At 45.5% G+C, this 16,363-nt stretch overlaps 1 protein-coding gene across 6 annotated transcripts in view; it reads left to right on the top strand.

The window, feature by feature from the left end:
* Positions 1-16,121, top strand: part of PACSIN3 (protein kinase C and casein kinase substrate in neurons 3) — a 156,762-nt gene extending 140,641 nt beyond the window's left edge. For 4 of the 6 annotated variants that reach the window (XM_068261605.1, XM_068261607.1, XM_068261606.1 and 1 more), the window contains 4 exons: positions 2,697-2,839; positions 4,976-5,038; positions 6,392-6,549; positions 13,642-16,121. In XM_068261605.1, coding sequence (XP_068117706.1) covers positions 2,697-2,839; positions 4,976-5,038; positions 6,392-6,549; positions 13,642-13,757 — 480 coding nt within the window. In that variant the 3' untranslated portion in view covers positions 13,758-16,121. The remainder of the gene's footprint in view (positions 1-2,696; positions 2,840-4,975; positions 5,039-6,391; positions 6,550-13,641) is intronic. The other 2 variants (XM_068261610.1, XM_068261609.1) reach the window with 2 other exon arrangements.
* The last annotated feature ends 242 nt before the right edge of the window (positions 16,122-16,363 follow it).

The following is a 16,363-nucleotide window of genomic DNA, read 5'->3' as shown; positions in this document are numbered from 1 at the left end:
GCTCTGCTCTGTTTTAAAATACAGAATGTTGTTTGTAATTGCAAATATGACAGAATTATGCATGGTTATAAAAGGGTAAATAACGAAAAAAAAACTTTGCTACTAATGTTCTGTTCATTATCTGTCATACACATAAAATTCATTTTTGTTTTTTGTGTTTTTTTGTTTTGGAGGGGGGGGGTTATTCGCTTTTTTTTTTTTTTTCAGTGTCACTTTAAGGCTAGTTACACACCAGGACGTTGCGTTTAGGGGACGTTATAGGGCACATAACGTGCCCCTAACGCAACGCCTGGTGCTCTCTGGTGTGGACGTCGGAGTGAGCCGCATTGTGCAGCTCACTCTGGCGTCCGTGATGCGTACTCTTGGACGCATGCGGCATCACGTGGTCCTGCCAGCCAATCGCCGCACAGAGCGGCCGCTCCAGGAAGTAAACACTACACGTCACTGAGTGCAGTGAATATTAATTAGCCATGTGCCTGGCCGCTCTCCCCTCCTTCCCAACATGACTGAGCATGTGCAAACAGTCTAACGCGGCTTAGCCGCCTATAACGTACTGCATGCAGCACTTTTCTGCGCTACAATGTAACGCAACGTGGGCAGTGTGAACAGCCCACTTGTGTTACATTGCTGTGCGTTCGGGGGAGCATTACAGGCTGCACTAACGTGCGCCTGTAACGTCTTAGTGTGTAAGCAGCCTAAAGGGAACCTAAACTGAGAAGGATATGGATTTTTCCTTTTAAAATAATACCAGTTGCCTGACTCTCCTGCTGATTCTGTGTCTCTAATACTTTTAGCCACACCCACTCAACAAGCATGCAGATCAGGTGCTCTGACAGAAATCAGACTGGATTAGATGCATGCTTGTTTCAGGTGTGTGATTCAGCCACTACTGCAGCCAAAGAGAGCGACAGGACTGCCAGGGAACTGGTATTGTTTAACAGGAAACATCCTTATCCCTTTCAGTTAAGGTTCCCTTTGAAGGACAACTGTAACGAGAGGGATATGGCGGCTGCCATATTTATTTCCTTTTAAACAATACCTGTTGCCTGGCAGCCCTGCTGATCTCCTTGCTTGCAGTAGTGTCTGAATAACACCAGAAACCAGCATGCATGCAGATCTGACAATGGCAAACACCTGATCTGCTGCATGTTTGTTTAGGCAACTGGTATAGTGTAAAAGGAAATTAATATGGCAGCCTCCTTATCACTCTCGTTCGTTATCCTTTAAGTGTTTCTGTGGAAAAATACAAGCATTTTGCCACAAACACACGATGTAACAAAAAAATTGCATTTTAGAAAATGTATGTGTGTTCCACACTGTCTGGTGTGAACCTAAGCTTAGTTATTAAAGGTTTTATAATATTCCCAGATGTCCTGGTAACCCATAACTACTAGTTAAAGAGGAACGCCAGCCTAAACAAACATACTGTCATTAAGTTACATTAGTTATGTTAATTAAAATAGACAGGTAATATAATCTCTAAACCACCCTGTTTTAAAAGAACAGGAAAATGTTTGATTTCATGAGGGCAGCCATCTTTTTGGTTGAAAGGAGGTGACAGAGCATGAGACACAGTTCCAACTGTCCTGTGTCCTGAGCACACCTCCCAGTTGCTAGGCAACGTGATTAACATAGGAAATCCACTCATGCTCTGCACAGCATCAGGGGAAAAAAGACCGGGCTTTTTTTCTTTGATGGGTGGAGCTTTAGCTAAAAATGATGCTTTGGTAAGAAAAACAGTTTTGATGCTGTGAAATTGTTAAAGAAACACCAAGCCTTTTCAGTTCTGCTGAGTAGATTTTTAGTCTGGAGGGTCACTTTAAAGAGACTCCGTAACAAAAATTGCATCCTGTTTTTTATCATCCTACAAGTTCAAAAAGCTATTCTAATGTGTTCTGGCTTACTGCAGCACTTTATACTATCACTGTCTCTGTAATAAATCAATGTATCTTTCCCCTGTCAGACTTGTCGGCCTGTGTCTGGAAGGCTGCCAAGTTCCTCAGTGTTGTGGTTCTGCTATGAACTCCCCCTTCCAGGCCCCTCTACGCACACTGCCTGTGTGTTATTTAGGATTAGAGCAGCTTCTCTCTTCTGTCTTATCTTTTACAAGCTGGATAAATCGTCCTCTGAGCTGGCTGGGCTTTCACATACTGAAGAATTACAGACAAGGGCAAAGCTGTTTGCAGGAAGAAAAGAGCAGCCTGAAACTTCAGTGCATGAGAGATGCAGGGGGAAAGAAACACACAAATGATCTCTTGAGATTCAAAAGGAATGCTGTATACAGCCTGCTTGTGTATGAATGTATTTTCTATGTGTGGACATACTGTACATCAACCTACTTCCTGTTTTGGTGGCCATTTTGTTTGTTTATAAACAAACTTTTTAAAACTGTTTTTAACCACTTTTAATGCGGCGAGGAGCAGCGAAATTGTGTCAGAGGGTAATAGGAGATGTCCCCTAACGCACTGGTATGTTAACTTTTGTGCGATTTTAACAATACAGATTCTCTTTAAGTCTAAGGGGCTCAGAGACCAAAAAGGCATGGTTTCCCCCATTAGAAGTGCAGGCATAGTTTCCACCAGATTTGCGTGTATGAGATGTTTGTAACTCATGTCTGTAAGTAGGGGACTATCTGCACGGCGATCCCCCTGAGGCCTTCAGGCACTGATGCGCTGATCTTCCCTCCTCACTTACAGGAGTGGTCTCCAGAGACGCAGAGACCAATCAGCAAGAAGGAGCGTGCCAGTAAAAATGTGGAGGAAGTGACCCTCACTGGCATTGTGCCAGCTAAGGATGGTGTGTCTGCCGGGACCCCCACCCAACAGCAGGTGAACCGAGGGTAAGAGACCACAGTACATGATTCCTCAATTCAGTTATACGTGAGACAGAACCCCCAGTGTTACCAGATTAGATTGTTTTCTGAGAAGTTCCATGGATATTTTAACAATTTGGTTTTTACAGATATACTTTTTTAGGGTAATAATTTAACTGGTTAGTGGATATAAAATAAAGAAAAAACATTTGAAAGAAGAGAAGTTATAGGGTCATCACTGGTGAATAGGGATAGTAATGCTTAGCAAGACTCCTGGAGAAGCATGTGATCTATCAGCTGATAGATTTGTAAGGCTCTGATTTGCTGGTCATGTGCAAATCCAGGAAGTCATCACAGCAAATCAGAACCTTACAAATCTATCAGCTGTCCAAGTTTATCACATGCTTCTCCGTGAGTTCTCCTAAAGGCGTACACACCTCGTACTTTTCAAATCGGGCGTGTGTACAAATGGTCGTTCAGCTGATAAGACTGGTTTTGACTGATCTGCTTGGAGGATCGGGCAAATCCAGTGTTATCAGCTGAACGACCATTTGTACACGCGCCCGACTTGACGTCCAAACGACCGGTCGTTTGGAAAAATCCGGCGTGTATATGTACCTTTAAAGCGGAATATATCCCAGCATTTCAACTTTGCTCTAAAACATTATTTACAGCATATTATATGCAACCAGCATTTTTTTTTTTACTAGACCATCTTAGGAACGGTTACACACACAGAGCTAAAGTTCTGTGGAGAGAAATGCAGACACTTCCGAAGTTTAGATTGATACATTTAAGTAAACACAATTTAACAAGTGGTGAATGTTACACACTCTCTGACTGTGCAGGAGCTGGAGGACAGCCAGAGAGTGTGTAACATTCACCACTTGTTACATTGTGTTTACTTAAATGTATCTATCTAAACTTCGGATGCGTCTGCATTTCTCTCCACAGAACTTTAAAGCTCTGTTTGTAACCCTTCCAATGCTGGTCTAGTAAAAAAAACTGCTGGTTGCATATACTATGCTGTAAATAATGTTTTAGAGCAAAGTTGAAATGCTGGGTTATATTCCGCTTTAAGCATTGCCATCTCTGCTGGTGAACACATCTGTGTAATCCCAAACTAATTTTAGAGAGCCCAGACAATGGTTATGTTAAGTAACTAGTGGCCTTTGCATATGGACTTTCTGTAATCTCGACCAGTGACAAGTCAAGCTGATCACATTTCTTCATAAACGTTCCACAAAGTAGGAGTCCAGTTGACTACAAAGATCTCTGAGAAGCAGCAGAAACCCCCGTTCATCTGCTTTTCTGCATATTTCCCTAAGGCCAAGCACACTATTGGGGTAATCGCCGCCAATAAATATGCGGTAATGTTAAACACTCTGCACTGCACTTGTAATGTCTTTCTGTGGGCTGCAGAAGATTCTGCATTTTTTTCCCCATTTGCTTTGCATTAAGAAAACTGGCTGCATGCCTCTAGTTTCCGCAAGCTGCAAGTGTGTAGAATTTGCTGCAGTTTATAAAAATGCAATAAAAATGTTCCGAAACTAAAAAATTGCAGGCGGAAAGCACAAAAACCCCCCGCAATTGCTGACTCACACAAAAAAGAAAAACCGCCCCGAATTTGCATGCTCAAGTTGGTGCCCTGCTTAAAGGACAATACACACGTGCAATTTTTGCACCCAACTATTGTCAAAGTTTTCTGTTGGGCGATAGGTTTGGTGTATGTACACTGGCAAACTAGACGAGCGACTGATAGAGGCGGTTTGCCCAATCCAACCAGCAGATCAATCTGTCATGCAGGTTGGCCATGTGGGTACAAGTTGTTTGAACAACTTGTTTTTTGAATGCAGATATGGTGCGCGCTTGGTATTTAAATGAATTGGCTGTTTAGTTGGTCCGCGCGTGTGTACGTAATGGCCCTGCAAACAACAAGTCGTGCGGTTCGTTGTGTTGGGTAGTTGCTCGTACATGAAGTTGCACGTGTGTATACCTTGAGACTAGAAAGGGTTTGTTTTTAAAGTGCACAGTTGTGCACATCGAGATTCCGGAATCAGTTTTCAGTCCAGCAAACGAACATACTATGGCAAGGAAGTAGTAACCTATGGATAGGAGTCTTAGGATACTTTGGCATTCACCTGTTTGACATCCTCCTCCCAGGTTTTCCTACGCAGATGAAGACCAGGAATTCTATGCCACCCTAACGGACACACCACGCTCAGAGTTAGTACAGCACCTGCTTGGTGCTCCTCAAAAGGCGTAATGGCCTTCTCTAAACTCTGTCCTAATCCCGTAGACTTTATAGCGGATAACGGTGATGGGTTTCAAGAACTTCCTTGTCTATAGTTGGGCATAAACGTGGGCTATCTCTTCTTACTAATTCCTTCATGCAGGTCTATCTTCTGGGTGTTGGTGGTTAGCAGGTTCCCTGCAATCTTTACGGTGGTCAGAAAATTCTGCTATTAATCTGTCTCGACAGAGCGATGTGCACTTTGTGATAACGCCGAGCAACGTGGAATCTATTGGTGGACTGAAAATGCCACAACCCGCTAGGAGTTATTCCATTCTGCACACAATGCTGCCGTTAGTCCTGCATTTTTTAATAAAAAAAACTGCATGTATACGATTACAAATTTGTCAATGGCAACCAATGATTTCCTGGCTTGTTAAAGAAAAGGTGGTTCAAAGAGCAAGTTAGCGGTTACCCATACCAACCGGCCAGATAACTGTTCTGATTGGATGCTTTCAGGTAGAACAGTTGGTGGTGGCTGCCTGCATAATTGTGATTGGAACTTCAGCCATTTTGTTTGTCCTGGTTTGGGTCGAGTGTTGGAAGGTGTAGATCCTCTGCCAGGCTTTAAATACAAGGGGGTATCAAAGTTTTAGAACGATCACCCAGAAGTTTATTATGGCATATTGATGAGATTTTGTCAGTGTCTCCATTGGTCCCCAAGTGCATGATGTTGAGAAAATCAGCTGACTGTATCCATTCTCTCACAGATTGTGCCAGAAGTGACTGGCTTGACAGTGTAATGGTTAAGGGCTCTCCCTCTGATACAGGAGACCAGGGTTTGAATCTCGGCTCCTCCTGTTCAGTAAGCCAGCACCTATTCAGCAAAGAGTCCTTGAGCAAGACTCCCACTCCCTAATCTGTCTCGACAGAGCGGTGTGCACTTTGTGATCGCTCCATAATGTCTGCATTAAATCTGAAAGCAGACAAGAATTATTAGCCTGTCATTGACCATTTCTAATAATCAATAAAAAAAAAAATTGAGGATCTGCAATAATGTAATAGGAGCAGCCGCTTAGCTTTGTACTGCATAGATTGGTGTATAGCTTGATCCAACATGCCCCCTGCCCACACTTCCTGTTCCTGTGGTACCGGAACTTCCTGTTCCTCTGCATTTCTCTTCTGTCATGGGGAACCTCTTCTGACCAATCCAGTACATTTTTCAAACCAGATGTCAATTTGGCTGAAGTTCTGCTTTAAAATATCTCCGTTTGTAACTGTTTTTTGTTTCTCTCTGTTCTATTTTCATGATTTGCTGAGTATGGCTAACCATGTGGTTTTTGCAGTGGTGGTAAGGACGACACATCTGAGTGGTCCGAAGATGACAGCCCCAGGAAGTCCCTGGACAGTAACGGTCGGGAGGTGTCACAGGTAGAGGGCGTGCGTGTGCGGGCTCTGTATGATTACACTGGACAGGAAGCTGACGAGCTGAGCTTTGCGGCAGGTACAGAGCACTAACCTATCCCTTAACAACCCTTTCTCATTCCTATCCACAGGCACGCCCCCAACCCCTCCCCCACTCCACAACCCCGCCCCCAGTCAGGCCGTAGTGCATGAATCTGACACCCGGCAGAGCATGCAGCCTGGCACCGGTGCATGATGTTCTATTTTGCCACTCCCCCTCGTCACCCATCAACCCACCATTAACACAACACTAATTCCAGCATGGTCAAGCCTCGAAGACATGCATGTTAAAAGCCTTAAACCAGGTAAGAAGCAATGTACAAAGTGCAGTAACAATACCAACCAATCAGAATTGATTTTAAAAGGTAGGTTACTACAAGCAGAGTGCTACTTTAGTCAATGAGATGCAAATAATTGGCTTGCATGCAAATTGGATGCAGTTTGGAATTGGGCCAGTCATTCACTAAGCACATTTGATTGGCCCATTCCCAAGTGGCTTGCAATTTGCATGTGAGCTTAAAGGACAGCTGTAGTGACGGATATGGAGGCTGCAATATTTTCTTTTAAACAGTACCAGTCTCCTGGCTAGCCTGCTAATCTAATATTTTTAGCCATAGACCCTGAACAAGCATGCAGCAGATCAGATGTTTGACATTCAGATCTGACAAGATTCTCTGCATGCTTGTTTCTGGTGTTATTCAGACATACATAAGCAGACCTGCCAGGCAACTGGTATTGTTTAAAAGGAAATAAATATGGCAGCCTCCATATTATTCTCACTTCAGTTGTCCTTTAAATTGGTTTTCTTTCAAATCGTTAAATCTCATTGCGTGTCTCTGTTCTTCTGTACCAGCAATGTAAAGCCTGGTATACGCATCAAATTTTGATTGGCCAATCACTGACAAATTTTACCACCTCCATGTAGTATGAGTGCCAGCAGATTTTGAATACTACAGACTGTGTAGGAAATCTCTCCTACTACATGGTGGTGGTAAAATTGGGCAGTCAAAACCAGATGGGTTTACAAGGCTTAAAGGAATACGAAGATGAATCAGCAGTACTAAAACGGTCCTACGTGCACATACGCGGTGTTCTCCCGGTGCTGCACCCAGCTGTTATCTGCTCACCTCCCCCTATGCTGTAGGTAGAGTTGCACCAGCCATGCATCCATGCCAACCGACTGGGAAAAATTTCTGCGATGAACACTGCATACTGTAAAAGACTTACTCAAGTGTCCGAAGTATTTTAAACTTCCCTCCAAACACCCTCCCCCCCAATCCCCACTGCTCTTAATCTATTGTATTCTGTGCTGTGACCAGGTAGTTGTCCAGCACATGCGCAGTACAACTGAGCCAGTTCTCTGACCATGCCTCCAGCTCTCTGGAGATCCTGGTGTGCGCAAACACGTCTCACTAGGCGGTGCCTGTGCAGTAACGCACAGCAAGTTCAGGGATCTGGTTGAGAGCTGGGAGCGCAGTTTAAGCGCTGGGTCGATTATATTGCGCATGCGCTGGAGAACTACTGCCAGGTCACGGGTCGCCGACAACTACCAGGTTACGGCTCAGAACAGGATGTACTACGAGCAGTAGGGGGTTTAGGAATACTCCTGACACTGCAGTGAAGACAGTACATGCACATTGGATCGTTATAGCACGGTCCAATAATCTTGGTATTCCTGTAATCTTTTAAGACGTCCTTGCGTCTATGGCTTCTGTTCTGCACTAAAACGCTGATTTTTCCAGCTTTATTTCACGCAGATATGCGCTCAGCAGCTGACAGTATTAATCCAGCAAAGTACAGAAACGGTTCATGTTGTTTCCATTTCTCTATATTGAAGATGGTACTATAATCCCTTAGCAGCTTCAATAGAGTTCTCGTTTGAGATAAGTGCGCTGCTTTTGTCTTTAGCCGGCAGAACTTGTTGTGCTGTAAATTCTTGGAATGCTTTGATGTCTCTCTGTTAGCAGAAAATATAGAAACTGAAAGCAAAAGTCCTCCGTTATTGTCTCACACTGCCACCTAGTGACAAGAGGTCATAAATACACATTACAGCAGTACTTATTAGAATCAAGGACATCTAAGAAATGAGTAATATAAAAAATAAAAAAAAATTGGCCTGGAGCACTTGCAAGCCTCTAAAATAAATCAGCTGCTTAAGGGTTTTAAAAGTGGGCCTCTGCACTTTTCGGGTAATTTGGGCAATTGGTATATTGGGCATCGCCACAGACCACAACATAATTTTTTGGCTATGGCAGCACCAAATGAGTAATTTGGGCTAACTTCATGCCGGTGGTCATTAAAGTGAACCAGAGATGAAGCACCCCTAGGTATTTACTGTATACATCAGTGGGAACATTAGAGAATACACCTACCATGCTCTGTTTTATTCTTTACTGCTCAGCCTGCTTGTTACCAGCCCTGGTAAAATCCCCGTCTGAGCATTCAGTCTAGCTTTGCTCGGTAATCATTCTAGCCTAGTCTTTATTCTCTGAAGTCTTTTCAAGCCCAAGCCTGCCCCATTCTGGCTCTGCTATAATGACTCAGCTATAATGATTCCTGAGCAAAGCCAGACCGAATGCTCAGTCGGGGATTTTATCAGGGCTGATAACAAGCAAGCTGAGCAGTGAAGGATGAAGCAGAGAGCAGGGTATGTGTTTTCTCTAATGTTCCCACTGATATGGTAAAATACATGAGGGTGCTTCGTCTCCAGAGGAGATGATGGTGGTGCTCTCGTCATGGTGCTGGTCTGGATAGGGTCGGGGTTCAGTAAGCTGCACCCCTGAGGTTTGGCTGTCATGTTGCTGAACCCTGGATAGGGGTAGTAGAGGTTAGTATGTGGTGCACAGCGTTCAACTATCATGTAGGATTCCGGCGGAAGCAGCAGGGGGAAGAAATAATCAGTTGCCCGGGGTTTGGCCATTATGTAGCTGAAGCCCGCATCAGCACTTGCTATCAGTCAGAGGGTTAGTGTTAGGAATAGATGTGGTGGGGTTAGTGTAGGTGATAGGTGCGTGTGTGTGTGTGTGTGGTTTGTTAGTGTTAGGCATAGGTTGGGGGGGTAGTGTTAGGTGTAGGTTGGTAGGTAGTGTTAGGTGTAGGTTGGGGGGGGTTTGTTAGAGGTAGATGGGGAGGTTAGTGACTAGCATAGGTGGTGGGAATTAGTGTTAGGCATAGGTCTGTTGGTTGGGGGGAGGTTAGTGATGGGCGTAGGGGAGGGGGTTAGTGTCTGGCGTAGGTCTGGGGGTTAGTGTCTGGCGTAGGTCTGGGGGTTAGTGATAGGGGTTGGTTGGGGGGTAGTGTTAGGGATAGGTGGGGCGTTTAGTGTTAGGTGTAAGTCTGGGGGTTAGTTATAGGCATTGGTTAGGGGGTAGTGTTAGAGGTAGGTAGGGAGTTTAGTGTTAGGCGTAGGTCTGGAGGTCAGTGATGGGCGTTGGTTGTGGGTAATGTTAGGGGTAGGTGGGGAGGTCAGTGATAGGCGTAGGTGGGGGGATTAGTGTTAGGCGTAGGTCTGGGGGTCAGTGAAAGGCATTGGTTAGGGGGTAGTGTTAGAGGTAGGTAGGGAGTTTAGTGATGGGTGTTGGTAGGGGGGGGATTAGTGTTAGGCGTAGGTCTGGGGGTTAGTGATAGGCGTGGGTTGTGTTAGGGGTAGGTGGGGCAGTTAGTGATAGTTGTAGGTGGGGGGGGATTAGTGTGAGGTGTAGGTCTGGTGGTTAGTGATAGGCATTGGTTAGGGGGTAGTGTTGGAGGTAGGTAGGGAGTTTAGTGATGGGTGTAGGTGGGGGGGATTAGTGTTAGGCGTAGGTCTGGGGGTTAGTGATAGGCGTGGGTTGTGTTAGGGGTAGGTGGGGCAGTTAGTGATAGTTGTAGGTGGGGGGGGATTAGTGTTAGGTGTAGGTCTGGGGGTTAGTGATAGGCATTGGTTAGGGGGTAGTGTTGGAGGTAGGTAGGGAGTTTAGTGATGGGTGTAGGTGGGGGGAATTAGTGTTAGGCTTAGGTTTGGGAGTCAGTGAAAGGCGTTGGTTGGGAGGTAGTGTTAGGGGTAGGTGGGGAGGTTAAGCAAGAAGTTTTAATCAGGATAGCTAAAAAGAATAAGAATAAGCAAGCTTTTGGCTTTGCAGCCTTCGTCGGGCTTAAATCCTGTTAGGTTAGTGATAGGCGTAGGTAGAGGGAACACCTAAAATTAAAGGGATATGAAGGCTGCCATATTTATTTCCTTTTAGGCTACTTTCACACCAAGACGTTGCGTTTTAGGGGACGTTATGGTCGCATAACGTGCCCCTAACGCAACGCATGGTGGTGTTGAAGTTGGACGTCAGATTGAGCTGCGTTATGCAGCTCTCAAAGCAGCCACTCCAGGTTAGTGATAGGAACTCCGGATCTTTTTAAGGATTCGGATCATTTGAATAGGATCATTTGAATAGGATCATTGAAAAGATTCGGATCTTTGAACCCGAATCATTTGAATCATTTTACTAGGGAAGCAGACTGGGATGAAATGACTAGCAGGACAGGACTTTCCCTGCACTGTACATTCTGTATGTTCCTGTTACTTCCAGACAGACATCCACTGTTAACTGAATCTTTCATTGGGATGATTCGATTCACAAAAAAGATCTGGATCAAATGGATTCTTCATGATCCGGACAACACTACAGTCCCACCACGAGTCACCACAGTGAATATTAATTAGCCATGTGGCTGGCTGCGGAGGAGGAGGGGAGACCTCCTTCTCCAACGCTCCTCCAACATTACCGAGCATGTGCAAGCAGTCTAACGCTGCTTAGCCCAGTATAACGTACAGCATGCAGCACTTTGTTTAAATGTGCTGCGTTACTATGTGATGCAATGTGGGCACTGTGAACAGCACAATTGATTTTACAGTGCTGTGAGTTAGGCTGCGTTACTGGCTGCTGTAACGTGGGACTACAACGTCCTACTGTAAAACCAGCCTTTAGCAATACCACTTCCCTGGCCTCCTGCTGATTTGTCATGTATCAGTAATTGCATAAATCACATGGGACTCCAGAGACTCCCCCTTACTGACTTAAGTAACTTTACAGGTTTACGTTAACTCCAGAGACTTCCCCGATCCTCTGCGACCCCTCCGCTGTTAACCTGGACCCACTTCCTCTTCCTGTGGATGAGCATGGCCACACTGCACAGTCTCTAGTGGGTTCAGGCCTGTGCAGTAGTACAAAGCCACTCGTGCATGGTGAGAAAGCCGTGTATAAGTGGCTGCCAGCTGCTGCGCAGGTACTGACCCTACTTTGGGCCTGCGCAGTGCAGACATGCTGGAAGATTTAGAGGGTCCCCAGCACAATGCAGGAGGGGGGCATAGGGAAACTGGAGGAAGCCTCTGGACCACACAGGCTCCCCCCTACTGAGGCAAGTAACTAACTTTTTCTTTTCGTAGTTACAGGTACCCTTTAAGAAGGACTTTATTGTATTTCTAAAATTATCATGAGTCACATTATTTGCAAATGTTTTTCAGTTCTGTCCTATTTGCATCAATCATTATTTATGTAACTGTGTATAATATTATGTATTGCCTATTGTACTGCACCACGGAAGATGCTGGCACCAATAGACTCACAAATGCTAGTGAGAGACTTGATGGGAAAACGGGCTACTCTGCTACAGAATTGGGGCTGCGATGGTCGACAAGATGCTAACTGAGGTGGTCAATGATATGCAAATTGCAAGTTGATGCTGGAATTATGCAAATTTATGCAGCTTGAAAATGGACCAATCAAATTTTTCACAGCAGGATCTGATTGGTTCCTTTTCAAGCTACATACATTTGCACAGGATTTGCATAATGCTGCATCAACTCGAAATTATTTGCATGTCAACATTCCATAATCCTGACCAGCCCATCAGACTTGAAGGGGAGAGGGGAATGTAGGAGGAACCAATGGTGTAGCAAGTTTGTGGCACAGGGCTTAAAGGACAGGTCCAAGGAAATGGGGGGGGGGGGGAACTTACCCGGGGCTTCCTCCAGCCCCTGGCAGCCAATATGTCCCTCACCGCAGCTCGCCATCTTCTGCAGATGCATGCGTGCACGGCCGTGCTAAAAGCGCTTACGTGGCCTGGAGCGTTCTGCGCACAGAAAGCTCCCAGCTATTGGAGCTCGGCATGGCCAGGTCAGCATCTCCAACAGAGGGGAACCCAGGACACTGGAGCTGCGGTGAGGCACATATCTGCTGCCAGAGGCTGGATGAAGCCCCAGGTAAGTATTTTTATGTCCTCTGATGTGAAACTCTCATAGATTGGACAAAACTCTCATAGATTGCAACACGTTTTTTCAGGGTGGGGTTCCCGCTTCTTCAGATATATAGAGCAAAATCTCCAATAAACCATAGTAGAGCCTAGCTAGTTCTACTTCCGCTCATTGGAGATTTTACTCTGTGTGCTTGAGGAAGCGAGAACCTAGTCCCGAGAAACCTGGTGCAATCTGAGTTCTGTTCATTTGGATCAATAAGATTATAGTTCTTAACCTCACCATTGACTGTTTTCTTTCCAGAGAGGAGGTAAGAGTTTAAACTGGTTTAATAATTGTATTTAAAGTGGACCTGAACTCTTGCACAGGACACAGAGAAATGCGCCCTGTGTGCTTTTAGTTTTCATAGAGAGAAGAGCCCAATTCCCCTTCATCTGTAAATAATTTGATCTCTCAGCTGTTAGCACAGAACTTCGGCAGTCCTCGCTAATATGTAAACACATGTTAGCCCCATGTTTGCTTCTGTGAAAACAGGAAGTAGACACACTGTAGATTTATTGCAGGTTTGTATCCGCTGTAACAAAGAAATTCTATTCTTTTAAGGTTAGTATGCTGTTGGTTAATTTTTGGAGCAGGAAGGAAGCTCAGAGTCTAGGTCCACTTTAACTTTGTGCCTTTGAACCACGCACATAGCCAATCAGACCGTGGCTGTAAATGGCTTTTTATTTTTTCTTTATTTTAGAACTCTGATTGGCTAGTTGTGATCACATGACATCACATTCTGTTATTACTTGTCTCCTCTCTGTTCTGTAAGCTGGAAAGCAGTGGGCTTTATCCGAGCCCCCGTTGTGTATGTCTGCTTTATCCTGCTCCACTCCTCACCCTTCTGTCCATCTTCTCTTTGCCCCGCAGGAGAAGAGCTCGTAAAGCTGGGCTCAGAAGACGAGCAGGGCTGGTGCAGGGGACGCCTCCTCTCTGGGAAAATAGGACTTTATCCGGCCAACTATGTGGAAGATGTGGTGTCCTGAGACCAGACTGAGCCCTGCCGTCCAATCAAGCTGTGTGTGTGCGAATCCCGCCCCCTCATCAGGCCAGGACAAACTATGAACATTGGATCCTATTAGTGAATCCATTGCTGCTTTTTACCATTTTATTTTAGACATGCAGTTCTTTTTTTTTTTTTTTTTTTTTTTTTTTTTCTTCTTTTTTTTCCTTGATCAAAAAAAAGTATAGAAGATATTCTGTCGGGCTGCTGTTGGCAGCGCTGAGATAAGTAAAGGGATTGCTTCTACCCCCGTTTATGCTGTGGGTTGAGGCTGGTGTGAGTTCATCCCCGTCTGCCAGCATCTGACCTGATACATCCGCTACCACTGGAGGTCCAAACTCCGCCCACATGCTGTTGAAAAGGAGCCTCGGTTAAACTTCTACTTTGTGTTAAGGAGAATGCAGTGGAGGAGGCCTCCCTTATGGCTCTATAGTGGTGTACAGGCGGGGGGAGGAGCTCAGGCTCGTCCCCAGGGGGCACCAAGCAGCTGGTCGTTGGATGAACCAGTTCGGATCCACCCAAAGCTGAGATCTGTGTGGGCTGGTGCTTCTCAGCCTGAGGTGTAAATAAGTGTAGAGTATCCAAGATGTTCTCAAAATCACACAAAGTTAAAAATGTACAGAGCCATTCGATCTACCATTAGCATCTTACGGACTATCTCCCCGCAGGTGCCAAACTGCCTCTTGCCAGAAAGTACAATAACCTTAAGGTGAAATGATACTGGAGTACCTATAAGAGTACCAATCTTACCTACGAGAGTACTGATTTCACCTAATAGAGTACTGATCTCTGAGTTATATTGAGGCTGCCATTTTTAGTTCCTTTTACACAATACCAGTTGCCTGGCAGCCCTGCTGATCTATTTGGCTGCAGTGGTGTCTGAATAACACATAGAAACAAGCATGCTGCTAATCTTGTCAGATCTGACAGTAATGTCCAGAAGGACCTGATCTGCTGCATGCTTGTTCAGGGGCTATGGCTGAAAGTATTAGAGGATCAGCAGGGCTGCCAGGCAACTGGTATTGTTTATTAAAAGGAAATAAATATGGCAACCTCCATATCGCTCTTATTTCAGTTGTCCTTTAATTGCTCATTCTTGCTCAGGAGAGAACACCGAAAACATTATAGTCTTATAGCGCCCCCCCCCCCCCTCCCCCGCATCACATCATTTACAACAAGCAAATCCCACAACACAGGAGTGTTTCAGTTGCGCATAATACATTTTTGTATAAAGTGTAACATTTAGGGCTCCTGTCTATATAGCATGCTTTCACGCGCGCTTATCGCATGGACAGCAGACTACCGTTTCCATGCATACGCGGCGATTCACCGCTGAATCACCACGCATGGTTTGCTGCATTTCAGGGCACTTCAGCCTGCGGTCCCATTCAGTGAAATGAATGGGATCGCTAGCCCCATCCCCACCGGGAGTGACGCACAGAGCCACCGGGGCTTTGCGCTGCATGGAAACGAGCCCTAATGTCCTTTAAAAATGATTACAGGACAGGTACATAAAGAAGAATCTCATCACGATCGTGTTATCCTAGAGCAGCCGGACGTGCGTTTCATAATGGAATTCTTTGTGTCTGCTCTTCAGGCGGCATCTTCTTCAGCAAGAGGGATAAACAGTTGGGTGAATGCTTCTTATGCTCCTCCTCCCGGGGGCCGTCCTCTGGCTCACGGAATGGAAACCCTCATGTGCTATGGGATGTGCTTGTTGTGAAAGACTTCTGAATGAGGAGGAAACTCCAAATAGGTCGTTCATGTTTAAAGAAAAGGTGTGGCAGGCATTTGGAGTCTTATCTGGGAACCTACATATCCCTTTAAAGCCAAAATAAGGATTATGGGATTCCAGAAATATATTGACTAGTATTATGGCCAAGCGCCTTCTCCTACCCACTCCTATATTTCATTTTAGGGTCCTTTCAAACTCTTTTCCCCTTGCTTCGGAGGCTGCCGTTAGTGGACAAACCAATAATGTAATAAAAAGCCAAACCTCTAAAATATGTTGAGTGGTTGGCTGGAGGTGGAGTCACAAATGGGGGAGGGGGGTGGCTCTAGCCACTGGGACTGCTTTGTGGAGAGACATACCAGTTACTGCCCTCTGCAGATGCGGTTAGGTATCAGATAGGGGCGTCACACAAATGGCTGGACTCCTGTCCTAAGAGAGCGGCACCATTGTTAATAGTAGGCCAGAAACGAGTGGCACCATTGTTCATGGAAGACCTCTGGGGAATCTCATTAGAGGAGACTCTCTCAGATGTCTGGTGATTGAGGCCACCGCTGCCTCTCCCAAAACTTAAAGAGAACCCGAGGTGGGTTTGAAGAATATTATCTGCATACAGAGGCTGGATCTGCCTATACAGCCCAGCCTCTGTTGCTATCCCAACCCCCCCTAAGGTCCCCCTGCGCTCTGCAATCCCTCATAAATCACAGCCACGCTGCTGACAAACAGCTTGTCAGAGCTGGCTGTGTTTATCTCTATAGTGTCAGTCTGCTGCTCTCCCCGCCTCCTGCAGAACTCCAGTCCCCGCCTGTGTCCCTTCCCTCCCTGCTGATTGGAGGGAAGGGACGGGGGCAGGGACTGGA

The sequence above is a fragment of the Hyperolius riggenbachi genome, chromosome 11, assembly GCF_040937935.1.
Source record: "Hyperolius riggenbachi isolate aHypRig1 chromosome 11, aHypRig1.pri, whole genome shotgun sequence".
In the NCBI taxonomy this organism is placed as follows: Eukaryota; Metazoa; Chordata; class Amphibia; order Anura; family Hyperoliidae; genus Hyperolius; species Hyperolius riggenbachi.
Note: the sequence above shows the minus strand (reverse complement) of the source record. Positions and strands in the feature narration are given on the sequence as shown.